General features: G+C 39.6%; 1 protein-coding gene across 7 annotated transcripts; it reads right to left on the bottom strand.

The window, feature by feature from the left end:
- Positions 1-1,604: 1,604 nt before the first annotated feature.
- Positions 1,605-27,312, bottom strand: LOC137136136 (far upstream element-binding protein 3-like). Of its 7 annotated transcripts, none has more exons than XM_067521236.1 (19): positions 27,148-27,312; positions 20,887-20,995; positions 19,538-19,571; positions 19,051-19,100; positions 18,374-18,445; positions 17,579-17,636; positions 17,328-17,490; positions 17,123-17,221; positions 16,624-16,725; positions 16,399-16,501; positions 16,091-16,191; positions 15,881-16,019; positions 13,762-13,922; positions 13,506-13,576; positions 10,531-10,616; positions 7,599-7,667; positions 6,539-6,607; positions 5,977-6,071; positions 1,605-4,865 (listed from the first exon to the last, which is right to left on the bottom strand). In XM_067521236.1, the coding sequence occupies exons 1-19, from the start codon at positions 27,238-27,240 to the stop codon at positions 4,857-4,859; spliced, it is 1,683 nt and encodes a 560-aa protein (XP_067377337.1). In that variant the 5' UTR covers positions 27,241-27,312; the 3' UTR covers positions 1,605-4,856. The 7 variants fall into 7 exon arrangements, with proteins under 7 accessions (XP_067377337.1, XP_067377339.1, XP_067377338.1 ...); XM_067521238.1 differs by having other exon boundaries at positions 19,051-19,097; XM_067521237.1 differs by having other exon boundaries at positions 19,538-19,568.
- Between the last annotated feature and the right edge of the window lie 18 nt (positions 27,313-27,330).

The following is a 27,330-nucleotide window of genomic DNA, read 5'->3' as shown; positions in this document are numbered from 1 at the left end:
ATTAGCGTCACAGAAACTGGCTGGTGAAGCCAGGCTGTGACAAAGATTATTAGTTAACCAAAAAATACTGTGGAAATTAAAGCTAAATTTAATAAAGACAATTGTAATAAAACAAACAAATAAACTAAAAGGTACAATAACAATAGTATGAACCAAAATTTTGTGAAAGAGGTAAAAGCAGAAGTAATCAGCTCAGTTCTGGAGAACAAGGCAGGCTGTTGAAACCAAGGTAGTTTCCTGTAGAAGTTCACGTAGTGTGTTCGCCTGCTTACCAAACATTTGTAGAACGAAAAACTGTTTAGTTTTGATTTGTATCAACTAAAATACAAAAAAAATAAAAAATAAATGTTTGGTTTTTTTAAACCTGAAAATAAACAAACCCAGTCTCCCAGGAAAAATTGGAAAATGTTAAGTACAAAAATGTGATGGCCTGAAAGCTTTTATTTTTATAAATGCAATTTTATCATTGCATGATAAAATTTCCCCTTGAGATCATTAACATTTTTCAAGACAAAAACAAAACAAAATAATTTTTATTAGAATTTGATCTGTTTGGTGCAAATCTGTGAAAGTGGGAGGACCATTGTCATTTTTATTGGTTTAGAATCCAGAAGTACCAAGATGTCTGCATCATCCCGGTCGTGTTTTTCCGGAAAGTCCAATCTGGTGGCAACTGGACCCGCGTGAGGTTCTTAAAGAGGTTTTATCTGGAAGCTTCCTGAAACGTTAGAAATTAAAGTTATTTAATCGATGTGGATTCAGTCCCAGCTTCAGGGTCACATGCGGTCGCTGTCACACGGATCAATGAACACTTAGCGAACCAGTGCTCTTGGACCAGTACAACTTGGCTGTTGTAGCTTCATATCAGACATGTCCTTGATTCGAAGTAGTTCTAAACTGACCTTCAGTAATGATGTGAACCACCCATATCATTGCTGAAAAACCACATATACACGTGCTGCAATGTATTATTTTGGTGCACATTTATTCATCCAGGACATATTTTCCCGGACTTTTAAGTCACACCAGGGTGATTATCATATAATAACACTAAATGTGGGTTATATAAATATTGTGCCAACTCTGTTCAGCTTTGCCTGCAGCAGTAACACCTGCAGTGGGAGACACTGTTACCTGGAGAGACTCTGGACCAGGTGTTTGGGACATGAGTCGACCGCAATGCAAAAAACAGATTGAGTTAATCGGCCATTAGCAGTTTAACTGACTCACTCTCAGAGATCCCACACAGTGACAAATTATAAAGCAATTAGTTATAAAACTACAAGAGGCCTAAATGTCTAATTTTATTTTTATTTATCCACGTATGGCCTATTAGACAGTGACAGGTTAATATCTATTCTTCTTCTTTAATAGTTCAGTAGACATTTGTTTTTATCTGCTTAGAAACATTAAGCTAATCTATTTTGCTGAAACTACAATAAACTAACAAATTAAAACTAGTCCATAAAATAAAAATATGACAAGAATGAAGTGAACTAATATTTCACATTAAATAAGAAAAATAAACTACTGTAACCCCCGATGAACATCTATTGTCTTTGTCTCTGTATCAGCCAAAAAAGAAAAAAGAAAAACACCGTCAGTCAGAAAGAGTGAGCCTGTTTATTAGCCCTCATGTTAACCATCATCCATCTTCCTCGGCCACCGACAGACTCGTGGCACGGGTTCAAACACAGCTCTATCTGTGAATAAATCTAATAGAAAAATCTGCAGGTTACAATTAGGACGTCTGTCCATTAGAAAAACAATAGAAACCATGAAACCAAAAAGCTCCCTGTCACCCTTTCAGGATGAGGGGACGGGACTAGGAAGATCTGAACCAGAGTGGGTGGGTCACCTAATGTCCAGTCCTAGTTCTGATATATTGGCAGATTTTGTGACATCACTTTCTGCACCAAGCCTAAAACTGGGGCTGTACATCAAGACACCGTCCACTCCGGTGTTTAATAGTTTCTCGGGGAGTTAACCCCTCCACTACAGCCGTCCTCACCTCAGAGCCACCACGCTAACAAGATGGCGGATTATTTACCACGCTCATGACGCTGGACATATCCCGCCAACATTTTAGCGTGGTGACAGCCGGAGAGACAGACAAGGAGAAGAGATACAGACAGTGAGCCTAGCAGTCTTGAGAATATTACACATACACAGCTTCTCTTAGCAAATTGGTTAGACACAACACGTGAATTAAACAATATCATTTTTAACAAGATAAAGTACATTTTTAACTGGAGAGCACCCGCCAGAGTGTGGAAATTTACAAAAACCATAATATCTCAAGGACAAACTCAATATTCATAACTGGATAAACAGATTTAAATAGACCCCTGTACAGGAGAACTCATTATTATCGTCGTCATTATTATTATTATCGTCATCATTATCATCGTCACACACACAAGAGGCAGAACCGCTGATTCAGTTTTCCACTAACCAACAGCCAGATCTCCCTCGACACAAGACAAACCTCTCTGTGGTCCAACACACACAATGTTCAGCTAACGCAGACACACACCAGGCAGAAAACGCACAACGCCAACAGACATACTATACCACTACGGCTGAAATTGCACATAATTTGGAGACCAAAATCCTGTTGGGAAGTGATAACGAAAAGATAAAGCAAAAATACATTCGTACATGTATAAAATAGCCACGAAAATGTGTCCAAAACAACAGGCATGTTGAGGAAATATAATCTAGCCCTAAAATATATACACACACACACAGAATACATGTAACACACAGACAAACACAGCGGAGCGATAACACAACGTTAACATATTATACAACTATGGTTGGAAATATACTTTTCACGATACACACGTCTGAATTTATGCAACAATCAGCAAATCCAAATGTAAGCATTGTGCATTCAATGAGCTAATTAGCAAATACAAAATCATTTTTGGTGATGGGTTTGGAAGTTTTTTTTTGTTTTTTTGTTTTTTTGAAATACTGCTTGTTTGTATAAGTTATATGATGGTGCTGCAACTAATCTGTTCATTATTTTCTTGACTGGTTGACTTGTTAATGTTATGTTGATACTGTCATTCCCATGGAAGGTGAGGTCTTAAAATGTGCCTGATAAAGAATCCAAAAAGTGAAGATGCTGAATTTACTGTCATTAAAAAACATGGAATCCAAAAACCATTAAGCTGACACCAGCAAAAATTTGTATATAATTTCTTAAAGACAAAACAATCCCCCCCCCCAAAAAAAAAAAAAAAAAAAAGTAAATAAAAACCTACCCAATGTTTAGCACTATGAAACTACGTTAATAAAAGTTGAATTTTGGATTGTTTGTCAGACAAAAACACCTCTGAAGATACTAACTGGGCCCATGGGAAGTGGAACATTTTTCAACTTAATCAATGAAAATATCAATTGTAGCCCAAAATCAAAATTCACAACATCTCAAACTTCAAGGCTGAAAAATGTTTTTTCTTGCAACGGTTTTCACTCTGAAACGTGACAACAGCATAATACAGTTACCTTAACACACGTTTGGCTAAAGCCAGACATCCTGCTAACACACACCGACAACTACCAGCGAGGCTTCAGCCACTAGTCACTTAGCTAACAAGAAATTGTAATGTGCAGTAAAAAACACCAAGTGTTAAGATAACTTTCAGTGCTCACACCACTTAGCTAACGTATATTGTTCAGACACTCGCATTCAGCTAACATCCACCGTTTTGCTAACGAAACAGAAGCATTTCAGCCAGCGCGTTAATTCTAGTAGCACTCAGCTAACACAAACACCACGTAGCTAACAGACACAAGTCAACCACCATTCGGCTAACACACAGTTGAGGTAACACAGCTTTTTGCTAACAGACATGGCTTAGCTAACGCGCTCATTTAGCTAACGCGCTCATTTAGCTAATAAACTGCTAATAGTATTGTCAACTTCATTGTTCAACTTCTAACACTTCAAATCAGCAAAGTAGAAATGCAGAACTAAGTTACAACAACAATACAGTTTCACTCTGTAAGAAAATAATATCTTCCCCCTTTTTATAATGAAAGTTGAGGCAGGAAAACGTGGTGTCACCTGGAGGTTTAATCCTGTGGAGGACAAACTGTTTGACCACAGAGAGATCTGGCTTTAGACAACGCAATATAAATCGTCATTTATTCATCTTTACATCATAAAAACTAAAGAATCACCATAGAGATACAGGAATAAGAACTATCATCAAACCAAAAAGAAAACAATAAACGCATCATTGCACCTCCAAGATGGCGACTAAACAGGTAAAATTAGATCAAGAACAGACCCAGCGAGCAAAGATTTAGTACAAAAAACACTTTTGTCTCTGACGGTAAAACATTACATTTCCATCCGACGCTATTAAAATATTTCTATGCCAAAATAAAAAATAACTGAGTCAAAACACACAATCTGACGCATGCTTTAAAACATTATCATAAACAAAAATAATAATAATATCTGATTTTCTTACTCAAGACTGCTAAGCCTTATACCGTTTTCTTATTGGAAAATAAAACTAGACAAAATAGATTATACTGGATTTTTTTGTTCAAAGCCACACTGATACATCTTCAAGTTTGATTAAAAAAAAACAAAACAACAAAAAAAACATGTCTACCTTGTAGAGAGACCAGAGGCTAGTCCAAAAAAATCTGCCTGACAAAATATCAATTTTGTAAAGGTTAAAAAACAGAAAGAAAAGAGTTCGTGATTTTTCAGTTAATCCTTAGTTTTTCTCTACAAAAGGAAGGAGGAAGCGGCAGAGCATAGCTAGGAAACCCCGACTCGGTTGCTGTCGACGACCATCCAAAGCCTTCACCTGGCAAGGGCGGACCCTCTAGTGATCCTAGAAAACAAAACAACGTAATCAGGTAAACAAAACAAAAAGGTTTGTGCTTGAATTTGGCTTCAAATTAGAAAAATAAAAATGGTGTCCCCCCAAGTGAGTGGAGTATTCAGACCCGACCAATCGAACAGGATGTTGGTTCGCTTGAACAGTCTCAGCTTTGGCAAACTGTCCATAGTCCTTTATTTCATAATGGATTTAACTGTTCTCTAAGAGATACTTACTTCTGACTCCTCTGACTTCTGCTTTTCAGTAATCTTTGTATGGAGATGATTGGCATGTTCTTTTGTCTTCATAGTGTAGATTTTGGTCAGGATACTGGTTCCCCAGTAAAAGTAACATTTACTGCTCTCAACTGTGGGATGGTTGAACCAATTAGCTAAATCATGAGTGGTGCAGCAGAGTCACATTAAAGGGGATGAATCTTTATGCAATCAATTATTTTTTCTGGGTCATATTTTTGGCTAATTTAGATTTAGGTTCACTTCAACTTACAAATTTTTTTTTTTTTTAACACTCAATTTCAATTTGTAGAAACCCCCTCTGGCAGTACAGTAGCTTCTGCTCTGTCTCTACAAACCTCTCACACCTGGATTTGTGCAGTTTATTCCAATCCTCAGTCCAGTGAGTTTGAATTACTGTTTCACATTTTGCTTCTCAACACGTTCTGGGGGGTTGCTGACATGTGCCACAATTCTTTAAAAATGCTGGGGTTGTTAGCATTCCTCTGACATTCTGCATGCAGGCCCCATCCAGACACTTTCTGGATCTTAGAAATTATAATTTTTTTTTTTAGATATAGATCTCTCTCTCCATCTATATAAAAATAAAATTAAATAAAAAACACGCAACTATCTGGGAAATTTAAATCTTCAACACAATCCAAAAAGGTAAAGTCTTGGCTTGATTATGTTAAAAGAGGTAAAGTAAAATCACTTTCTCTGGAAATTACATCATCCTATATTCTAGAACGAGACAATTACCTGTTGAATTTGTACTATAGCATTTAAAAAGGAGACAGTACCAGTGTTACAGGATAGTTTCCAGTCTGTTTATAGTGAGTCAAAGTCAGTCAGGAGTTAAGGTGTTTAGTCAGCATCCTGTAAGGTACCTGTATCTGGGCGGGGTTCCACAGGTAGGGCTGCTGTCTGTAGTATTCTGCTAACACAGTGTAGTCTGGCACCGAGCTCTGCTGAGACGACTGACCTACAAACACAACACACTTATCAGACAACATCACACACAAATATATGGCTATGCACCAGGTTTCAATGCACCAAACAGCAGAGCAATGTGATTACTGAAGGATTAATTATTGTTTTAATCGATCAAATCACAAAAAGACCCAGATTTCGACGACCAAGAAATGACGCGGGTGCCAGAGCAAAACAGTGAAGTCTGATCAATCGTTTGGACATATTTTGGTTTTAAACGAGAGGATGCACAGCAGGAACTGGTGTTGTGCTCAGTGTCTGGCTGAAGAAGCAACCACGCAAAGGAGACACCACAGATTTTACTTGTATTTCTAACTATGGCTAAGTTAAGCAGCTAGTGACTAGTGACTAACTTGAATCTGTATATTGCCTCTTAGTTGTTATCAGCATATTTGTCTTTATATAGATTTATATGTTTATTTATTTATAATTTTTTCCCCAGACAGAAAGAAGACATACTTTTTTTGTAGTAGTCTTCCCAGACCTTACTGTAGTCTGTCATCATGCTCTGAGGCTGGTTCTGCTGACCTACAAACACACACAGAAGCACAAAGTCAGGATGTTTATAATTAACCTGCCCAATCGCAAATTCATAAACATTATCTTCATTTGCGGCATATTTGTTCCTTTTAAAGGGCCAGGTGGGACTTGTGTTAAGTATAGGAGGACAGAGCTGAGCTAACAACCTGATCCCTGAGCGTGAGAGAAATGGCTTCTAAAGAAAAACACTGGAGTCTCAGACACAGTGTTAGTGGCCAAATACAGCAAACCTCAGCAGTCACACACTGGCTGAACTAGACAAGTCACTCAGTGTTCAAAAGTCAGCAAATACTGCAGCACAGTCCACTTTCCATAGCTTCAGTTTGTTGTTCGGTTTTTGTTTTAAATCAAACCAAGTCGTTTCAAACAGCTGGACGGTAAATTCAGACACTGCTTGAAGTGCGTCTACCTTAATGGGGCTGTATGCTCTTCAGTTTTAGCAGTTTGGATTGAAAAGTTTAGTTCCGCTGAATTCTTTGGGCCCATGTCAGGTTAGCTAACAGCATATCCAATACGGATTATTTCCTCTAGACAGCTTTCTACAGTTACGTGACATCTCTCATCCTGTCGCTGTGTCTGTGTAACCCTCCTCCATGCAACCGATGCAGCAATCACTGCAGTCTGACCAAAGCTCTGCTACACACATTACTTGTTTTGAAATACTCTGTATGAAACAGCCAGGTCGAAGGCTAGTGTGCAGTGCCTTGTCAAAGGCACTGAGAAACAATTTTTGTCCTTCACTGTTCTGTACACTTAAAATGTTCACTAAAAAAAAAAAAATCAAATGTAACACATCTGTTAAGTAATATTACAAAAAAAAAAAAAAAAAAGGACAGATGGTGGGAGCTAATGTTCTGTAGTGAACATTTACTTGGTGTTACCAAGATCAGACAAATTTGTCTGAAAATATAACACAAAAAGACTGATTGTATAACCTGTGTGTCGCCCTGCTGTGTGTGTGTGTGCATTGTGGACTTGCCTAGCTTCTTATAGTACTGCTCCCAAGCTTTAGAGTAGTCCATTTGTCCTGTCTGAGCCAAACTGTGACCTACACACACACACACACACACACAAAGAGAGTCTCAATCAATGGACTTCAAGAAACCATGCACACATCTTTCTGTAGTTGGACATATTTTAGATAGGTACCATCACTGTGGGGACACAATGAGGACACAAGGTTTGGTCTGGCTTTGAAGGTCTGAGTGTTGAGGTTACAGTGCTTTCAAACTACTGGAGACACATCCCTCAGGCAGGGAGGTGGCATTAACTGTCAGTGAAACCCGGCGTAGTAGCTTAATACACCCGTCGGAGACAGAAGGACCCAGCGAAGCAACAAGAAAACCTGAAGACGGCTGAACAAATATGCTGGGAGCCAATTCAAGACTGAAACTGACATGAATTAATTTACACCCAACAGACGTTTAAAGAAGAAAAAAAAAAAAAGGTGTGAATCATAAGATGGGGACAAATAACTTTTGAAGGTTAGCTTTGGGGGGTGGGGGGCTGTAAGGATGTTTTGATCTAAGCATCCTTACAACTATAGAAAGACAAACGTGTGTATTTGTGTGTAGGCACACAGTGAGATACAGCAGCTACACTGCATACGGGCGTTTTAGTAGGAACTGAATGACAATCACATCTACACTGTCAGGTGTGAAATATTACAACCTGAAAGATGTAAACAATGTTCATCGCCAACTGCTGGAAGACAAAGTGTATATGTGGCCTCATTTACTAAATAGTGAGAAGATGTTCAGGCTACATCAACACTGCTGTGACTAAAATCATTAAAGCCTCCTCTGCCTCGACTAAAATGCTTTTTGTTTTGTTGAATTGCCGTTATATTGATGACTGCTTTCACTTGTCCATTTTTGAGTTGCACTTTAATATAGTACAACATCAGAAAAAACAATTTTCTAAACAACAGTCCCTAAACCCACTCATCCAACATAGAGAAACCTCGGGGTCCGTCACACAAAGTCACTTCCATAGATGATTCTCCAGGTGTCTTCCAATTCCTGAGGATAATTTGTTTTCTAGTCTAAATAGCTTGGTTCAATTTTTGAACTGAATAAGACTTCATTACACTACAAATTCCATCCCTTTTCTAACATTTGGCATAATTTAATAAATCTCCAAAACTGAGGTCTTCATGGGTCATATTGTTTTAGATCATAAAATACAGTACATTATGTGTAGCTTCCTTAATGTATACTAGATACTTTTTCCTCAATGATTCCTTATACACAAAGGGCTGTTTGTTAATATTGAACTTTAAATACTGCACAATAAAAAAAAAAAAAAGTTCTGGGAACTCCAAACCTGCAGCCTTAACTGGTTTCTACAGTTTACAAGTGCAAAATATGACCGTTTTCTATTCCAGAAAAACTTCTTGCATGTGTAAAATCTTTTAAATATTTATGAGAAACTTACAGTGAAAGAGGATGAATTGAGTAATTCTATTCTAGGAAAACAATTCAAACATTCCAAACTTTAACTTTGACCTACAACCATAGACCCAGTGAGGAACGGTATGTCAATATGTGCTTTAGGCAACAATGGCTCAAAGTTTACTTAAACAATGTTCTCCACGTTTGGGTGCAACACAATGCCAAGGTAACGTAAACCTTGTTTGGACCACTGAAACCTGCCAGCTTAACATAATAATGTTGAAAAGTTTGATAGAGGTTACATGGCTACTTGATCTGAAACAAATGAATATCATCTACATATGACATTAGTTGATGGACTGCACCATTGAATGGTACCCCCTGAAAATCCCCAACCCACTGCTAGTGGTAGTGGTTCTGGGACCAAACAAAAACAACAAGTTGCCCCTTTCTAATAAAAATAAGTGGAAGTATCTCAATTGTTTGCACTGCTGCTTCAAGAAAAATTTTAAACGCAATTGTTAAACATCCTCTCTAAACCCAAAGACCCCAAGACTCCTAAAGAAAAATAACATGCACTGAACTGCAAGTCTCTTAAAGGTGCATTTGGCAAAAACTTCTATCCAAGTCCTAGAGGAAGGAGGCCCCACTTGGTTCAAACGAACAAAAACGTAGGTTGGGCTCCAAGTTTCCTTTTTCATTTCAAATAGGATGGCCAAAAAAATTAGAACCACCTCTTCTTATAACAGAATTTTTACCCTTTTGACAGTTTCAAACAAAAAAAACCTAACTGAGAAATTCTAACATTGTAAAGTAGAATTCATGGCAGAGCTGCTGTATTGATTGCATTAGATTGTACAGGTGTACCTAATAAAGTGGCCAGTGATTGTCGTTCTACTGCCACAGGTTTTGAGTCTATGTGCACATAGATAAAAATCAGTGAAGCAAAGCAGGAAAATGAATTCCATGAACACTTTGGCTAATGTGGGCAAGCAAGTTTTTGCTGACTTTTAATAAAGGCTAAAGAAGTTTATCTGAGTAAGTTCACTCACTCTGAGACCACAAGTGACCAAGATACCATTAAGCAACAGAACCAGATTTGCTGAATCAGTGGATGGTCAGACATTCACAGCAATTGTTTTCTGTTGATACACACACTTCATATCAGCTGAAGTTAAATTACATAAAGTCTGCTGCTTATTGTTGACTGGCAGTGACAGCTGGAGTTCGTCGATGTAGTGTGAGTTCATTCATGTTTGCCTCCAGTTTACTGTTTAGCCTCCAACACTGTGACAAAGGCACCAAAATAGTACATCTGTCCAACAGGCAAATGGACCTAAATGTATGTGAGCGTACCATCATCCTAGCAGTAGACATCATGGTTTGGATTTCACTGTATGTTTACTGGACAGATTTTCCACATTCAGCATTTAAACACTAAATAAAATAAAGTGCATCGTGACGCTAATTGGTATTATTGTTGGACACAGCCTGTATCTGTTTGTGTGAGAGTGTTACCAGGGTCTTGTTGTCCAGGGTTCTGCCAGCTGGTCTGGTAGGTGTTTCCCCAAACACCAGTCAGGAAGGTCTGACCACTGCCGCAGCTAAACACACACACACACACAACTAAATGAAACACTATAGACACAGTGGGTTCACATATACAGTGAAGTTGTGTGTAGAATATGGGCCCCCTGCTGACTCAGTACTTACTGACCCTCTCCTTTGGCACATTGTTCTGGCTGGTTGTATGTTTAACATATTTAAGCTGCTTTTCCTAAAGATCACCTGAGGTTCTGAGACATTTCAGTGTCTTGCACAAATTTCTACATTTACACATTCCTAATATTTGAAGAAAGGCTCATTTGTCCATTCGCTGCAAGGGTTGTTTCTACTTCTTAAAAAAAAAAAAAAAACACATCCCCCATAAAATGTCAATCTGCCCAGGGATGCCCATCTTTTACATGCAAAAATGTATTTGAAAGTTCAGCATTAAAGGTGCACTGTTAACAATTATCAGGCAAACCATCTATAACCCCAGTTTAAAAAAGTTAGGACACTGTGTAAAGCATTAAATACAGAATGCAATGATTTGCAAATCTTAAACCATATTTTATTCAAAATAGAACAAACATAAGATGTTGAAACTGAGGAATTTTAACTTTTAATGAAAAAGATTAGTTCAATTTGAATTTGATGGCAGCAACACATCTCAAAAAAGTCTGGAAAAGTAATTGCTGCAAATAAAAAACATCAAATTGAGATTTTGACAACAGGTCAGAAACATGACTGGGTATAAAAAGCATTTCAGAGAGGCAGAGTCTCTCAAATATAAAGATGCAGAGTTTCACCAATCTGAGACAAACTGCGCCTAAAGATTGTGGAACAATTTCGGAAGAATGTTCCTTAACATAAATTTGAAAATATTTTGAAGATCCCACCATCTACAGTATATAATATAAAAATATTCAGAGAAATCTCTGCACAAGGGACAAGGTCGAAGGTCAAAACTGGATGCACATGATTTTCTGGCTCTCAGGCAGCAGTGCATTAAAAACAGACATGATTCTCTACTGGGCATCACTGCATGTGCTCAGAAACACTGTCTGTGAACACAGCTCACTGTGAAATCCACAAATGTAAGTTAAAGCCGTATCATGTAGAGAAGAAGCCATAAGTAAACACAATCCACAAATGATGCCATGTTCTCTGGGCCAAATGGTCTCAGGCAAAAATGGAAAACTGTTCTGTGGTCAGATGAATTTGAAATTCTTTTTGGAAATCATTCTCTAGAACAGCCTTCTTCCACCTACGGAACATTGCTAAAATTAGAAGCATCCTGTCTCAAAGTGATGCCGAAAAACTGGTCCATGCCTTTGTTACTTCTAGGTTGGACTACTGTAATTCCCTACTTCTGGGGTGTCCTAGTAACTCCCTAAAAAGCCTTCGATTAATCCAAAATGCTGCAGCAAGAGTGCTGACTGGATCAGGAAAGAGAGATCATATTTCACCTTCACTAGCTTCTCTTCATTGGCTTCCCATAAAATTTAGAATAGAATTTAAAACCCTCCTCCTTACATACAAAGCTCTTAATGGTCAAGCTCCATCATATTTAAAAGATCTCATAGTTCTGTATCGCCCGATTAGACCACTTCGATCCCAAAATACAGGCCTACTTGTGGTTCCCAGAGTTTGCAAAAGTAGAATGGGAGGCAGAGCCTTTAGCTATCAAGCTCCTCTCCTGTGGAACCAGCTTCCAATCCAAATTCGGGGAGCAGACACCCTCTCTACTTTTAAGACTAGGCTTAAAACTTCCCTTTTTGATAAAGCTTATAGTTAAAACTGCTCACTCAACCTGAACTAGCTTTTCTCTATACATTTACTTGTCACCACTGTATACCATTAATTCTATGTCCTACAACCTGTAGATGATGGCCGCCCACCCTGAGCCTGGTTCTGCTGGAGGTTTCTCGCATTAAAGGGAGTTTTTCCTCTCCACTGTTGCCTAGGGTTTGCTCAAGGGGGATTTGTTGGGTTGCTTCTACATACTTGTGTAGTCTGGACTTTATTCTGTAAAGTGCCTTGAGATGACTTTGTTGTAAATTGGCGCTATATAAATAAAGTTGAATGGACACCGTTTCCTGTAGACTAAAGAGGAGAGGGACCATCCAGCTTGTCGTTAGTGGACAGTTCAAACACCTGCATCTCTGATGGTGTGGGGGGGCATTAGTGTCTATGCTGTGGGCAGCTTACACATCTGGAAAGACACCATCAATGCTAAAAAGTACATAGAGGTTCCAGAGCAAGAGATGCTCCCATACAGACAACGTCTCTTTCGGGGAAGGACTTTCATGTTTCAGCAAGATGACGCTAAACCACATACTGCATCCATCACAACACCACGGCTTTGTAGGAGAAGAGTCCAGGTGCTAACCTGCCCTGTCTGCAGTTCAGACCTTTCACCAATAAAAAACATTTGGCGCATCATAAAACGAAAAATCCAGCAACTATGGCCCAGAACTGTTGAGCAGCTAGAATCCTGCACCACACAAGAATGGGACAACATTCCTCTGTACAACTCCACGAACTGGTCTCCTCACTTCCTAGATGTTTACAGACAGTAAACATCACTATGTTCCATCTTTTTTGAGATGTGTTGCTGCCTTCAAATTCAAAATGAGTAATACTTTCGATGAAATGGAAAAATGTCTCAGTTTCAAGATCTAATGTTACGTTCTATTTAAGGAATAGAATTTGAATTAAAAATGGGTTGAAAATCATTGCATTCTGATTTTTTTTACATTTTACACATTGTCCCAACTTTTTTTTAAATTGGGGTCTGCCTGGGGTCTGCCTCTCAATGACTGAAAGGTTTGTTGGTGATCCCAAAACTGAAAACTGAGTCTGATTGCAGATACAGTGTGACCTCTGACCCAAAATCATTGAAATATGACCCTGGACAATTAAATGTGGTATGTTTGTGTGCGACTTACTTCTGGTGTGTAGCTGGGCCCTGGGTGAAGGGACTGAAGCCAAAACCTCCATTACTCATAATACCTGAACCCTGCAGAAGGAGAGAAAACCGTTTATTCCATTTCATGTGCTGTTGTGCCTGAGCATAACGGAGTTTTACTGACTGATTGAAAATTCCAACATTGCACAGATTTCTGACATAATTACATATAACCAGGTTTCTCATCAGCTTTTAACAACCTGTGCAGGACATAAGTCTGCAGACAGCAGTCCTACCCCGATCTTGTCGTCTATGAGCTGGCGGGCCAGGTCCATCTGCTGGGCGGTTCCTCTGATGGTGAAGACCCGGGTGTTGGGGTCAGTGGAAGGAGGAGGGTTCCTCTGCAGCTCCACATGAGCTCCAGACTGCTGATTAATGCTCTTTATGGTTTCTCCACCTATATGCAGACAGGGTTCTTATGAATAAAAGGTACCTGGTTTCTTCACATCAAGTTTAAATATATAGATATTTCCGGTTTTATTAATTACATTTTTCTTATTATCCAAATATTAGGAAGTGGGGCAGTGAGTGCATGTACACTTTCTGTTTGTGTCACAACTGCTTCAGATGCTTTCACACAAACTTTGGGAAGTTCTCCTTCTGATACGATAGGTTTATTCATATATACAGTGGGCTTCAGGAGCTGCAGCTATAACATGTAGGCCAAGTATGTCACTTTTTGGATTATGTATTTTCCTTTCATTTTACTTTTCTTTCACCTCATCTTTCCATTCACAGTGAATTTTAGTTAATTTACAACTGGATGGGATGCTGTCAAATGAAAGGTCATTTTGTTTGTTCACGGCTTGGAACAGTAGGCTTCAGTGAAAGCACAGAAAGCAGGTTATTGTCCTACACCGAGTCTTGTCTAACAGAAGACCACCAGACTCTCCCACACACACACAGACCGACCATATGGTGTCTAAACTTAGGGCACTTGATGTCCCTTTTGTCACTGCTGCTTTTATTCTGGAAGCCGCTACTCGACCCTCTTGACCTCCAGCAGAGTTGGGCTGATTAATGGGTCATGTTTGAATGAGGGTTTTTAAACAGTGAATGGCACTGATGGACTGAAGTCCCAAATTATGATTCTCAGCCGTTTACAGAATTCTAAAACTGAATCAGGATTTTCAGAGTGAAGAGGGGGAGAGCAATTTCCTAAATGGTTGTGGTATTTTTCATTTGTATAAACCCTATACTTTCATTCACGAGCAGTACAATTCACAGGTACTTGTACTTTTCCATTTTTATGTGACTTTTCTTCCTCTCCGTGTATCTGAAGCAGATAGTTCATAATATTCTGTTTTAACAGATAAAAACTGATATTATTCTGATGACAGAGTTGTCAGTTTATTAAGTGGCTAAAATAAGCTCCACACGCTTTATTGCCTTAATCACCAATAATCAAACCAAACTGTTCTATTACCCAGAAGAAGAGCGAGCTGACACGCATTGCAACAGCAGATGTAAATGAATATTGAAGGGTAAACTGTAACAGCCTGAGACTCTAAAAAATAACCAACAAATACACGAAGGACTCAAGCACAGACGCCACTTTCATGTGCAGAGATTTCACTTCAGTAACTTTTTCAACCACAGCAGAGCAGGTTTACTGCCGTCTTTGCTGAGGTTTCTATAGACTGAATGAAGGCATATGCGTATTGCCACTCAGCTTTGAACTATTTCACCTGAGTGACTTGACAAAACACAGCAACCATTGCCATAATGCACCTTCATCCTTAATCTTGTCAAATAAGGCTTATTAGCTTTTTTAAATTCTTGGAACAAACTGCATCTGCCCCACAAAGTTGTCATGGATTGTTTACAAAATGTTACTGGCTGCAGTCTTTCCTTTCATAGCATATCAGCTATTATTGTTTTGAGTGTGATGTACATCTGATGTACATGGTAAATGGTCTCACACACACACACACACACACTGATGGGGGAGCCGCTTTGCAGCTGGCCAACACTCAGGGTGAGCAATTAAGTTGGGGTTCAGTGTCTTGCTCAAGGACACTTCGACACGTGACCGGATTGGTGGACGACCCCTCTACGTCCTGCACCACTCAGCACACTGCGCTTTGCCACAGTGAACGTCACGTTAGACATAATATGGCCAACATCGGTTTTATAAGCCTTAATAAAGTTTGCATTCAGCAACATTCTGTCTAATCTGACATTACAGCTTTTTGAAAGAAACATGTTTATGAACTAACATCTACAGTTGATTGAGACCTTGATAAGAAATAAAAAAGGAGAGATGCACAGTATATATTAAAGTATTTAGTGAATAAAACTAAATCATAAACCAGCTGATACATTGTCTGACTAGCAACAGATTTTTCATCGTACCTTTGCCGATGACAAGGCCACATTTGTCAGCAGGGATGGTGTAGGTCACTTCCTGTAAGGGACCAGGAGAGCCCATAGTCCAATCACTACGACCTCTGACCCGCCCACCACGCAGGGCTGAACCAAAACCATCGCGCTCCTAAAAATACAGAACAATTTAACATTTGAACTGTTCATCATCAACTTAACCCCTTGACCTGTACTAGTTACCTGTGCAGTCTGGATGAGCTCGTTGATCAGGTGGATAGCATGCTGACAGCGGTCTGGCTGACCCATCACCATGGCAACACGCTCTGGACTGATGCCATCATCTGGAAAACAGAGACACACAAAGGTCAGAGGTTAACACTAATCTGAATACTGCTATGGACAGATTGACATTGTGGAAAACAGGAAAATGAATGAGCAACAGCCTGTTCTATATACATAAAATAACATCTCTATCCAGACCAGGTTGAAAAATTTTGAACCATTAAGAACTAACATGTCAGAACTAAATTATACTGGTGTAAACAGACCTGCTTTAAACTGGATTCGGACCCCTGCGTCATTCTGAATCTTCTTTATCATTTCTCCATTTCTGCCAATCACGATGCCAACAGCAAACCTGGGAACAGGAACCTGAAAACACACAGTCAGCACCATTTAAACGTCAACTAAAACACTGATTTAAAGGAGAATTAAACATACTAACTGCTAGCGAATGCTAACAGTGAGCATTTGTATGTATGTAGCATTCATACATCCAGGTTGCTTCCTCCCAGTCGGGCGCTGAAATCGTTGCGTCCTGACCTGAAATCTCCATCCTTCTCCCTGATCACCTCCAACACCAACTCCCTTGCGGCCTGAAAGGTGAGGAAACATGTTTGTTATGTGTACAGTAAAAAACCTGTGTGAAAACAAATAAATTATATTAATAATTCAAGTTTCAGTCTGTCCATAATGTTTGAGAACCATAAAAATGAGGATTGTTAATTTGATTGGATTCAACGACACATTTACATTCGAATGCAATAAATACTCTATAATTAAAAGTTGCTGAAAACGGTGATAACTAAATCATTTTGTCATGTTTCATAAAATCAGGCTTTAAAATAACAGGTCTGCAGTGTAGTTTTGTTCATAGGAAAAGCATAGACTCATTCTTTAGTTTAAAATCAGGTAAAGGATGAATTCGGGGGGGGGGAGGAGAAAGACTATCTACACAGGGCCCTTCACAGGTTTAGAGTAAGAGATGTGTACCTGGACTTTATATGGGTCTCCAGAGATTCGAAGCGGTTTGTCTGCTCCTGTTGGCATCGGGCCATCCTGGATCATCATCATCTTCACTCCTGCTCGCTCCTGACACACACAGCATCATGCATCAGAGATATTTAAGGATTCACTATCATATTACTGTTACTGCTTAATTCTGCTGTGTTTACACACACACACACACACACACTACCTGCAGTTGCTTGATAGTGTCTCCTCCTCGGCCAATCACCAGTCCCACCTTACTAGCTGGGATCAACATCTCCTGCACTGAGGTCCCACTCTCCCCATCACCATGGAACCCTGGACCGTTTCTACAGCGGTCTACGATCTGGACCAGCAGCCGCTTCGCATGCCTGTAAACACACACACACACAATTACATACAGAGACACACATGGAGTTTAGCAGCAGGTGACGTATAGGTGGACGTTCAAAAACTCACTCGATGCTCTCTGGAGTTCCAGTCAGGGAACACGGCCGCTCCATCAGACCTCCACTGTCTGCACACACATACACAGGGATGTTAAGTTACATTTCATCAGGACTTTACATGCTATTAGCTACTTTCTCTAATTCCATTTAACTTCATACAGCACCAATATAAACCGGTCATCTAATGCACACTTTACTCTACACAGTGCCCTATAACATGACCTGACCAATATATCCAGTTAGTAGCATGTTCTCCTGCCTCTTCTGTCCTCTCTGTATGCTCTTCTTTAGCTTAACTGTTGGAGTAACGTTAATACTACTACTTTTGTCAAAGTAAAACTTAATAGTTTGTTTCATGGCTGAGAATGCTGGATACAATATGGAAACATGTCTTAAGGGGAGCAAAAGCCTTTCTGTGTTTACATTCCCTTTTCCAGAACTCTGTCTCTGGCACCAGTTGTAAAAACAGCAAACTGATTTGTTGGGTACCAGCATGTGGTCTTTCACATCTCTCCTGATATCTTGCAACTCTACAATCATCTATTTTGAAATTGTACTGAACTCAGACACAATACTCATCGAGTATGAACCCAGCATAGGAGCATCTAGCTGGTGTTTGAGTGGTTTCTAGGCTTAAATATTTTAATTAACTAATAAAAACATTCATGTTAATTTAAGGCCTACCAATTTTGCCCAGCACTGAAAGCACGTACACGTCAGCAGTAAAATATTGGCATCATAGCTTTGTGTAATTAAAGACATTAAATTACAGAAGAAAAAACAGGAAGTATAAATACAGACTCACCAGCAGCAATCTGGATTTTGCAGCCAGACTCCAACTGGATCCTGGTGATCTGTTCTCCTCCCCTGCCAATAACTAAGGAAAAAGAACAATCATTTACAGAAAAGGTTGGTCTCACACGTGACACCCTGCAGCCTTTATTTAGGCTGATGGATTCTGACTGCTGGTTCCAATTCTGTTAAATCTCAGAATTCATCAAGTTTCACAGCCAGTGATTAAATCTTTAATTTACGCTCTGTCTTTTTGTCTCTGTAAATGTCTCTACAGTCTTGGGCAAAATCAAAGATGTAAACATGTGATAACTTGGCCTTGATTTTCTTATAAAGCTAGAATTTGGACTAGCTGAAACATTTTAAAGTCATCAAGGCAGAAACATGGGATTTTAGTCATTGGAAACGTTGCTAACTCAGTCCCTTGTCTTGGCTTTGGTGAAAGCTGTCTGAAAAAGCTGTACTACTAATAATTCACTGCTGTTCTCATCCTCAAAGTAACTTTTGCACACTGCTTCAGTGTTGCTCTCATTCTGGTCGTCACTGTCGGAAAAACAAACACGTAAATCCGGCTTTAAAGGTAGAAATCCATGAACGCCACTACCTGCCCTAAAGTTATGTACAAGCAAATGTTGCATCTGGTCTTAATTGGCTAATCAATTAACAGCTTCATTCAGGGTTCATACTCACTGAAGCCGACCATCCTGTCAGGAACCTTGTAATCCTCTGTGATGACCCTGCTAAAACACACACACACACACACAAAACATACATTAACACCCAGGTCAAACAGAAAACCCAGCGTGTGTGTTCATCAATAAGTGATTATGGTGACAGACTGTAGGAGACCGATCTGTAACACTTATCTACTGCTTTACCCCGACACACTGCTCTATTTGCAAACAAGATCCTGAACATCATTATCTTTCTACCCTGCTGAGTGTGTGGGACCATCCATCTTTGTGAGGAGCTGTTTGCATTTCAGACATTTTGGAGTTTTGCAGGTCCTCGCTTTGTGACACTCCATCAGAGGGCTGTTTGAGGTTTAGGACTTGGTTTAAGGGTCAGAATTAGGGTAAAGCCAAGTTACTAAGAGTGTCATCCTGTCAGAGGGTGTCTTACAAAGACAGAAGTGAAAATGTGAAAGAGTTGAATCAATATAAACTGTGGGCCGTACCTTTGATGTCCCATGGCTGCTAGCTGGTTACCTACTGAGAGACAGAGACAGGCATGAATGCAATTTGTACTGCAACATTAGAGATATGATGGACCTGGGTCAATAATCATGTTGCTGCAACACATCACAGGAAAAAACATGTCTACCTTTTTTTAAAATTTCATTTTAATCAGCAAAACCAAAACATCTGTGTAACATAATATTTAAACATTTATAACCTACTCTACTTTATAATCTATTCAGGCTAGTGAATAGATAAAGACCGGGAGTCTCTTTCACAGATCACTGACAACATTAATACCTGGAATCCGTCCTTTGTTAACACCACAATAGGACAATGTACCTAAAATGCTTAGGTTAAACTGTGGAAATGTATAAAACAAAGCAATCTTAAAAATAATATTGTCCATCTCTAACGTACGTACTGAAAGGGCTTAGGCACAACATTAAACTGAAGACCAAAAGTGGAAAACAGCTTTATATGTTCACACAGTTTATTCATCTTTTAAATGTCACATTACATATAATCAAACTACCAATTACCAATTCTGCCCAATCATAAACCATCTCCACTATATTAAAGCAGAGATATTCAAGAAATAAAGAGTCCAGTTTCTGGCTGCACAATTAAATCCAGACCAGACATGACAGACCAGCTGCTTTTAATATCCCCACCTTAAAACTAACAAAAATTAGCTTTGCATTGTAGATTAACTTATTTAGTTCCCTCCAAGGAAAATCAAAAGAACTGATAGTAATCTGTACAGAACTGGGGCTGGGGGCATTTACATTTATATTTATATAGCATCATATAGCATTGAGGTTCTTAATTTTAATTTGTCTCAAAATTTGCCTCAAAATTTAAGGAGTTACCCGATTAAATACTTCTTCCAGCCTTAAAGGATTGGAGGATTCCCTGTTACTGCTAGGTCAGAGGATTGAGTTCTTTTCCCATTTAAGAGATTTATGTCATGTTCAAATGTTCTACATCAGGTGGAATTGAGTTAGCTCTGAGAAAAAGATCAAAGGTTTTTGGTGAAAAGTTTCTATGTCAGGTGAAAGTAGTCTGTTGAATTTGCAAAAAATTTTTTTAGCCTAGTTATAAACATTTTAGCTCTGCAGAAAACAAATCTCTTATGGAGAACATTAAATGGTCACTTAGAAGGTTTTAGGTGAGGATACATAGGTTTAAGGTCAGTTGAGAGACTTTGTTTTATTTAAAGAGGTTCTATGTAGAGTGCAAAAGAATCCAGCTCCAACAGAAAGTGGTAGATCCACTGGATCTATGGTCAAATGCTGGAGGTCAGGTCAAAAATTGTAGTATAATAAGTTAAAGATCATCTCCTCACCTCCATCTTCTCCGGGTCGTTTCTGGCTGGGGTAGTACAGCGAAGGCTCGACACTTCCTGAGGAGCTGTTGAGGTGGGACATTGCTTCTCCAGTCATCTTACCCACCATCTGATCCACAAAAAGGAAAAGAAAACAGCTGTAACATCTGGATACTAGAAGAGAATAACTCCAGGCAGGACAAGCGGCTCAATGCAAAGGGAACAAACAAAAAGAGTGACATAGGTGTAAAGCAAGTGTATGAACAGAGTGTTTGTTTATCAGGTCATGGTTATTTAGTCAAGAGTAAAGTTAAGACAACCAACAGGTCCCAGGACAAGTCAAATACAAAATCATAACGCTAAAGTGAAATCCCAAGTCAAAGGTGACAAGTGTAAATCCAACGAAGTTCCAAGTCAAGATAAGCCTGTCCTGCTCATTTCAAAATCAATAAGCCAAAAATAATAAAGTTTAGTCAGCGCCAAGACCAACAAGTTCCAAATAAAGTCCAAGGTCAAAGCAAGTTTACAGTTAAATCTAAACTTCAGATTAACAAAGATGAGGTTAAGACCTAAATCTAAACAGTCCAAAGCTAAGACAGACATCCAAGTCAGGACTCACGTCACATGTCCAGAGCAAAGTCAACACTCAAGACCATCAAGTTCAAACTCAAAAGCTGAAGGTTACTTGTAAGGGAATTGTTCATCTCCACCACCTTAGTGCTGCTCAGGGGGGATTTATTGGGTTTCCTCTTCATATCTGTGTAGTCTTTTATTGTGTAAAGTCCTGTGAGATGATGTTGTGAATTGGTAATGTATAAAAGTTGCATTGAACAAGTCGCAAGTCAATGTCCAAAAATTACTTTGCAGAAATGTTAGACCAAATGTCCAACATCTGTACTTGAATTCTGCAGTTGCTTTGATAGTCCAAACTATCCTGTCAGCATTGGGTCATTTTTCATAGATTTGTTCTTTAGGGCCCATGTTTCAGCACTTTCTACATGAAGTAATCTAGAGGATTCATTGAAATACCAACTCCTATCTTTTATTCAGTATGTTTACGTCAATATAAAAAGACCTGTGGGCCAGTTTTAATGACTAAGACTTGAAAATGCTTTGTAGACAACCAGCTCTTCAAACTTATTTACATTTACCATGACAACAAAAATGAAAGACTGGTTTCCTTAAGTGTTGGATCCAGTAAATTAGAAAACCTAACAGAAAGTTTTCAGACACCATAAAGTTGATGTTTCATGCTAGCGTCCAACTGTATTTAGTACAGACAGTGAATGTCAGTTTGCGTTGTCGATGTTCCTGCAGAGCGTTTTCTTCCTCGCTCCTCAACAGGAAGCCTCCTAATAAGGTTCCTTGTTTGGCAGACACACTGAGTTCTTCTGTAGAGACGTGTTGGAGTGAGGAGCCACTGTAGATGTGTCCACTCTGATAAATATGTTTAGATGCTGTGTGATGGAGGTGTCCAATAAATACAAGAGATAAATGTTTTAAACAACAAGATGTCCTTTTCAAACCATGTGCTATGGCAACTGTAAAATCCTCCTGTAATACCAGTACTCATTATATACATATTAGGAAACACTTTTTTCACCCTAAGTACAAGCACTTAACTTTTATGTCCTGCTCATAGATAGTACCTAATAATCATGCAGTATTTCTACAATAAACTGACAATTATGACATAAATGAGACAGTTGGGGATAGTTTTTATTTCCGTGGGACACCATTCATATCTGACTTTGATCAACTTACAACAAGAGGCTGCGGTGAACGGCCACAAAAGGTCAAAACTCCTGCAACACTTGGAGCATAAACAACAACTTTATTGCTGGAACAATGTGTTCTGGCTTGTGCCCTTTTCAGGGTCTGGGTGCATAACAAAGCACACTTATATATAAAAAGGTACATGTACCCTGGTATCCCCTTATCCACATACACTGGATACATGTTTAATCCAGGTATATAACTCTAGCTTCAGTTTAAGCTTAGTGCAAACTGGATGCATAACACAGTCATCGAACACTGATGCAAACCTCCACAAAATAATTTAAAAAAAAAAAAAAAAAATAAACTAAAGTAAAACTACCTGCCACAAAATAAGTAAAACCATCACAAAAGGCCACACTAACAGCAAATAATGATGGATGATCAATACAAAAAAAAATGCAGAAACTAACCACAAAGAAACAAAAGCCACATCAAAAAGCAAGACTCAATACAAACATATGCAACCACATACAACCTGAAGACGACATAAAATTAGCACAAATGGACAGAAAACTAAGAAAGGATTAAGACGTCAACAAACAGCAGGTTCTATTAGATTGAGTAAAATGAGGATGATGTCCATTTGCTGATGCTCTGCTTGGTTCCAGCTTTACCGTCTTAGTTTGAATTTGCCCTGAAAATATTTCATGACTACACAACCAGTCACCACACATTCATTCATCCCAGTAACCAGCTGCAGATCAGCCGACTGCATATTAGCAGCGTTTTTCAGAGCTGATCAGGTTTTTCTTGTCTTTCTATTGACGGCAGAGTCATTGAGTCAACAGCACTGCAGCTTGATTAGCGCTAGGCTGCTAGCTGACATCACCTTGACTGGGGCAGGACGGATGCCAAGACACAAACACACACGTAACCTCGAAAGTCTTCACGATAAAGAGCAGCAGAAAAATGTGCAAGAATCTGCTGCTCTTGACAGAAAGCTGAGTCGCTGCTGCACCTGTTCTCACCTGTTTCCTGCTCACTGCAGCTTTAACAACATGACTGAGGCAACAGAGCAGCAGGATTAATCATTGAAACCTCAACATCTTGTTGTGCCTCTGAGACCTCATTCACAGCTGGTCTGACATACTGGAATTCACACGGAGGTCTTTACTTCCCAGCAAACGCTCCCAATGACCCCATCCAGCATCTGATCCCAACCATCACCTTCTGAGCTGAACCTCTCCAGCCTCTTATCACAGGGATCCTAACCTGAATACCTGTCAAGACCAAAACTATTCATTTAATAAACATCCTCTGCTGTAACAACTTTGCTAGTCAACACAGTGCTAAGGTCGTAATGAAGCAACAAACAAAACACCTGGCAACACAAGTTCATTTCCATCATGCTGATAGAGGCCTAGACTCATCCTATAATGAGTGAGATATTCCGGAGCATCCAGAACATGATGAGCACCAGAAAACGTTTTTTTAATTCCAGGACTTCCCTTTTCCAGTTTAATCAGTTTCTTCTTCAGATGGATGTTCCTAACACATATACCACAGTATTACTCGGGACACAGTGCATGCAGGGCTACATTAACCTCCTGAGGGCCCCCAGGGAAAGAAGTGTGTAGTGGGACCTCCACTATAAATGTCACGTTTCCCCAGAAACAACCAGTACTCTGAATCCATTTCATTCAATGAAATAGAAACAAGTTTAAATATTGATTAAAGTTTTAGTTTGTCAAACAATGTATTTCAACAGGTCACTGACCTTCAGGAGCAAGATCTTTTTTTGTTTTTTTCCAGATCCCATTTGGCAAACAGTAGTTACACTGCAGTACTACTACTGCAGGTCCTCCATATCGCTATACTGCATTAGTTTTATGCACAATGGTGGAAGCATCTGATAATTCTGTCATTTACCACACTATGCAGACTAAAATCTTAAAAGGAAACCTGGGCATTTTAGCTGGTTTGTGTTTCCAGGAAAAATGTCATGCTGAAAGAAAAAGTAAAAAGTAAAAATTGTTTACATCTAGTTGTTTCGTTGCATGGTATAGTTTGAATTTACATTTGTGCATACAAAAATAGATTATCTTATAAATTTAACAATATTATGAACTGCAGATGAAATCCACAAATTCTTTACAATGTTACAGAGAAATTTCTAAGTGATGAACCTCACCCCATCATTACTTCTGATAATCTTTTAATCATTAAAGGATGTTCTAGAAGTGTTTGGAGCAAGGCTCACCCAACTGACCAATCAGAGAAGCACAACAATTTCTGCTTGATTACTAAATTTATTAGCTTCGTTTTTATTGTATCTTAAGACTACGACTACCTGAGGGCTGTGCAAAGGGTGGTTTGGCGTAACAATTGAAATAAAGCTGTTTCAGAGCAGAGACGTCTCTGTTAGCATTAGCTTAAGTTGTACTGTAACTTTAACCACATTATCTCTGACATGTTCCCCCAGGTGGTTTATTTTAGCACTATAAAACTTTCCCAGTCTTTGGTTGCCCCTGTTCCAACATTTTTGAAACATTTTACAGGCATCAAATTCAAAATGAAAAATATATTTCAAAGACAACAAAATTTCCGATTTGCTATATTTTGCCTTTGTGCTATTTACAATCGGAAAGAGGCTTTAAATGATTTGCTAATCATTGCATTCTCTTTGTATTTAAAGTTTACTGTGTCCCAACATTTCTGGAAACTGGTTTGAAGTCTAGTTTGCATAAAACAAACTTAGAACCCAGAGACCGTGTGCAGGTACAAAAAGCTGAAATTGTTACTTTTTAATGCTGTTAATTTTACACATCTGACATTAATTTTCACTCACATGTGCAAATGAAATGGTGGCAGTGTAGGCTGCAGACGTGTCTGCAGAAATTTCTGTGAATCAGCCAGCATGAGGGGAGACATGAGCCAATGCCGATTCATTTTTAAAAAGTCAAAGATTCGTCAACAACTAGAGCAATTACAAGTTGTGTCAAACGAGCTGTAGACAGAGTCGCAGAAATGTGCCGTCTTCTCTCGAGGAAGAAATGATCATTTTACACCAAGTCTACTGAGCTTTTTTCAGTTGAATTAGGTGAATTCTTGCAGAATGTGAAGCTGAGACAGACAGAGGTCGTCCAGCTGAGTCTGTTTACAGTCAGAAACATGCAACTGTATTAATTACCATTTTAATTAGCTGGGGGTTGCATTTCTAACAAGGTGAAGAACTACTGTGTCAGTTTGTCGTGCTGTGCTGAAATATGTCGGGGTCAGGTGTTTCTAGGAAGTTTGATGGCAATTCCTGGATCAGCAACAACTTCCTGTATTAGATTTGAGATTGTCACAATCTCTAAAATTAAACTAAAATTAAATCCATCTCTAAAGGCGTCATTAAGTATTTGGATATGAGCAAGGCCTCCAATGTAAGTAATGTAAAAAAAATGATTGTATCCTTATTTCACAATACAATACTTTGACTGCGGTTCCTTCTAATTTTGCCAGTCTCTTCAGGAGCAGATACAGGTGGATCATGTGGGCTCGTTCTTAACGTGCACTCCACACACACCAAACTGAACTAAACCATTTGGCACATGTGGATCAGGAACTGCGAAACCCGGTTTCCACCTGTGCTTTACTGAGCTTCACCGGCACTAAAACACTGACCCTGTGAGAGACCACGAACTGAACATGGCTAAATCTGACAGGGAAGCTGTAAGTTTTGAAGTTTTGACCTTCTCAATCAGGATTAAACAAGATCTCATGGACATACAATACCTCCAACAACTAGGGTACAACTAATGCATGATTAGGTCCTCGTACTGTCAAGTACCCAAACGTGAGTCCCCAACTCGGACTAGGTCTGCAGTTGAAGTGGTACTGGTGCCTGCACACATTTGGTTAAATGTCCTGCGTGTCCCAGTCTATAGGAGGCTGACACACCTCCAGTCTTCTGTATATGGCTGTGGGGCTGTTGCATAACGCCAACCTAGTTTCTACCCAACTTACAGTAAACAGCAGGCTATAAGGGGAAGGGAGGGGGGGGGTCCAACTTTCATATTAAGTGCTGGAAAGCGACGAGGCTTTACCAAACTCGTTTCCCTGCATCCCCGGCCTGTTGGGGCCAGTTTCCTGCTCTTTAAAACTAACTAAAAAGTCGTCTCGTCCTCCTCCTCACGGTTTTTGCACCGTGACAGCCCAACAGGTTGTCTGCTGCCTCACTGACACGTGTGGCCAAACTTCTGTCCTGCTCCCCCCACCTCACCACCGGTCCCACCGCGTCCCCCTCCGGGTGACAGCCCCTCAAACTCCCCTTAAACTAACTCCCTGACCGTGTCAGGCCGGTTAAAGTGTGCAGAAGCGCCCACGAGTCCACCGCCGAAGTGCTTTCCGAGCTAAGTCAGCATGCTAGTGAGTGTGTGTTTGTGTGAGTGACTGTTGACGGAGCGCACAAGTTAGGAGAAGCACACGCACAAAACCGAATAAAAGTGCTTTGGCTCGATCTAAACGACTCGGTTCGGCCTGGAATGAGTGTGTGCTGGTCCCCAGTGGAGTTGTTACCTGTCGGGCCCTCTGTAAAACATCTACCAGGCCGTCTGACTTCAGCCCCGGCTGGCTCATCGAGGCCTGTCCCTGCACCAGCTCCGCCATCATAGCTAGCCGTTAGCTGTTAGCTGTTAGCCGGATTAGCTGCTAGCTGTGTTGTAGCTGCCGTCAGAGAGCGCTAGAGGCGAGAGTTCTCAC

The sequence above is a fragment of the Channa argus genome, chromosome 11 (genome assembly GCF_033026475.1).
Source record: "Channa argus isolate prfri chromosome 11, Channa argus male v1.0, whole genome shotgun sequence".
NCBI classification, from domain to species: domain Eukaryota; kingdom Metazoa; phylum Chordata; class Actinopteri; order Anabantiformes; family Channidae; genus Channa; species Channa argus.
The sequence above is the reverse complement of the archived record's forward strand: the minus strand, read 5'-3'. Positions and strand labels throughout refer to the sequence as shown.

Bases quoted from the DNA above. Each gene is read 5' to 3' on its own strand.
- LOC137136136 (XM_067521236.1), bottom strand. From the start codon at position 27,240: ATGATGGCGGAGCTGGTGCAGGGACAGGCCTCGATGAGCCAGCCGGGG. The intron at 16,502-16,623 runs GTATGAATGCTA...GTGTGTTTTCAG, and splicing joins TGGGAGGAAGCAACCTGGAT to GTTCCTGTTCCCAGGTTTGC. The intron at 6,072-6,538 runs GTATGTCTTCTT...TTGTGTTTGTAG, and splicing joins GGAAGACTACTACAAAAAAA to GTCAGTCGTCTCAGCAGAGC.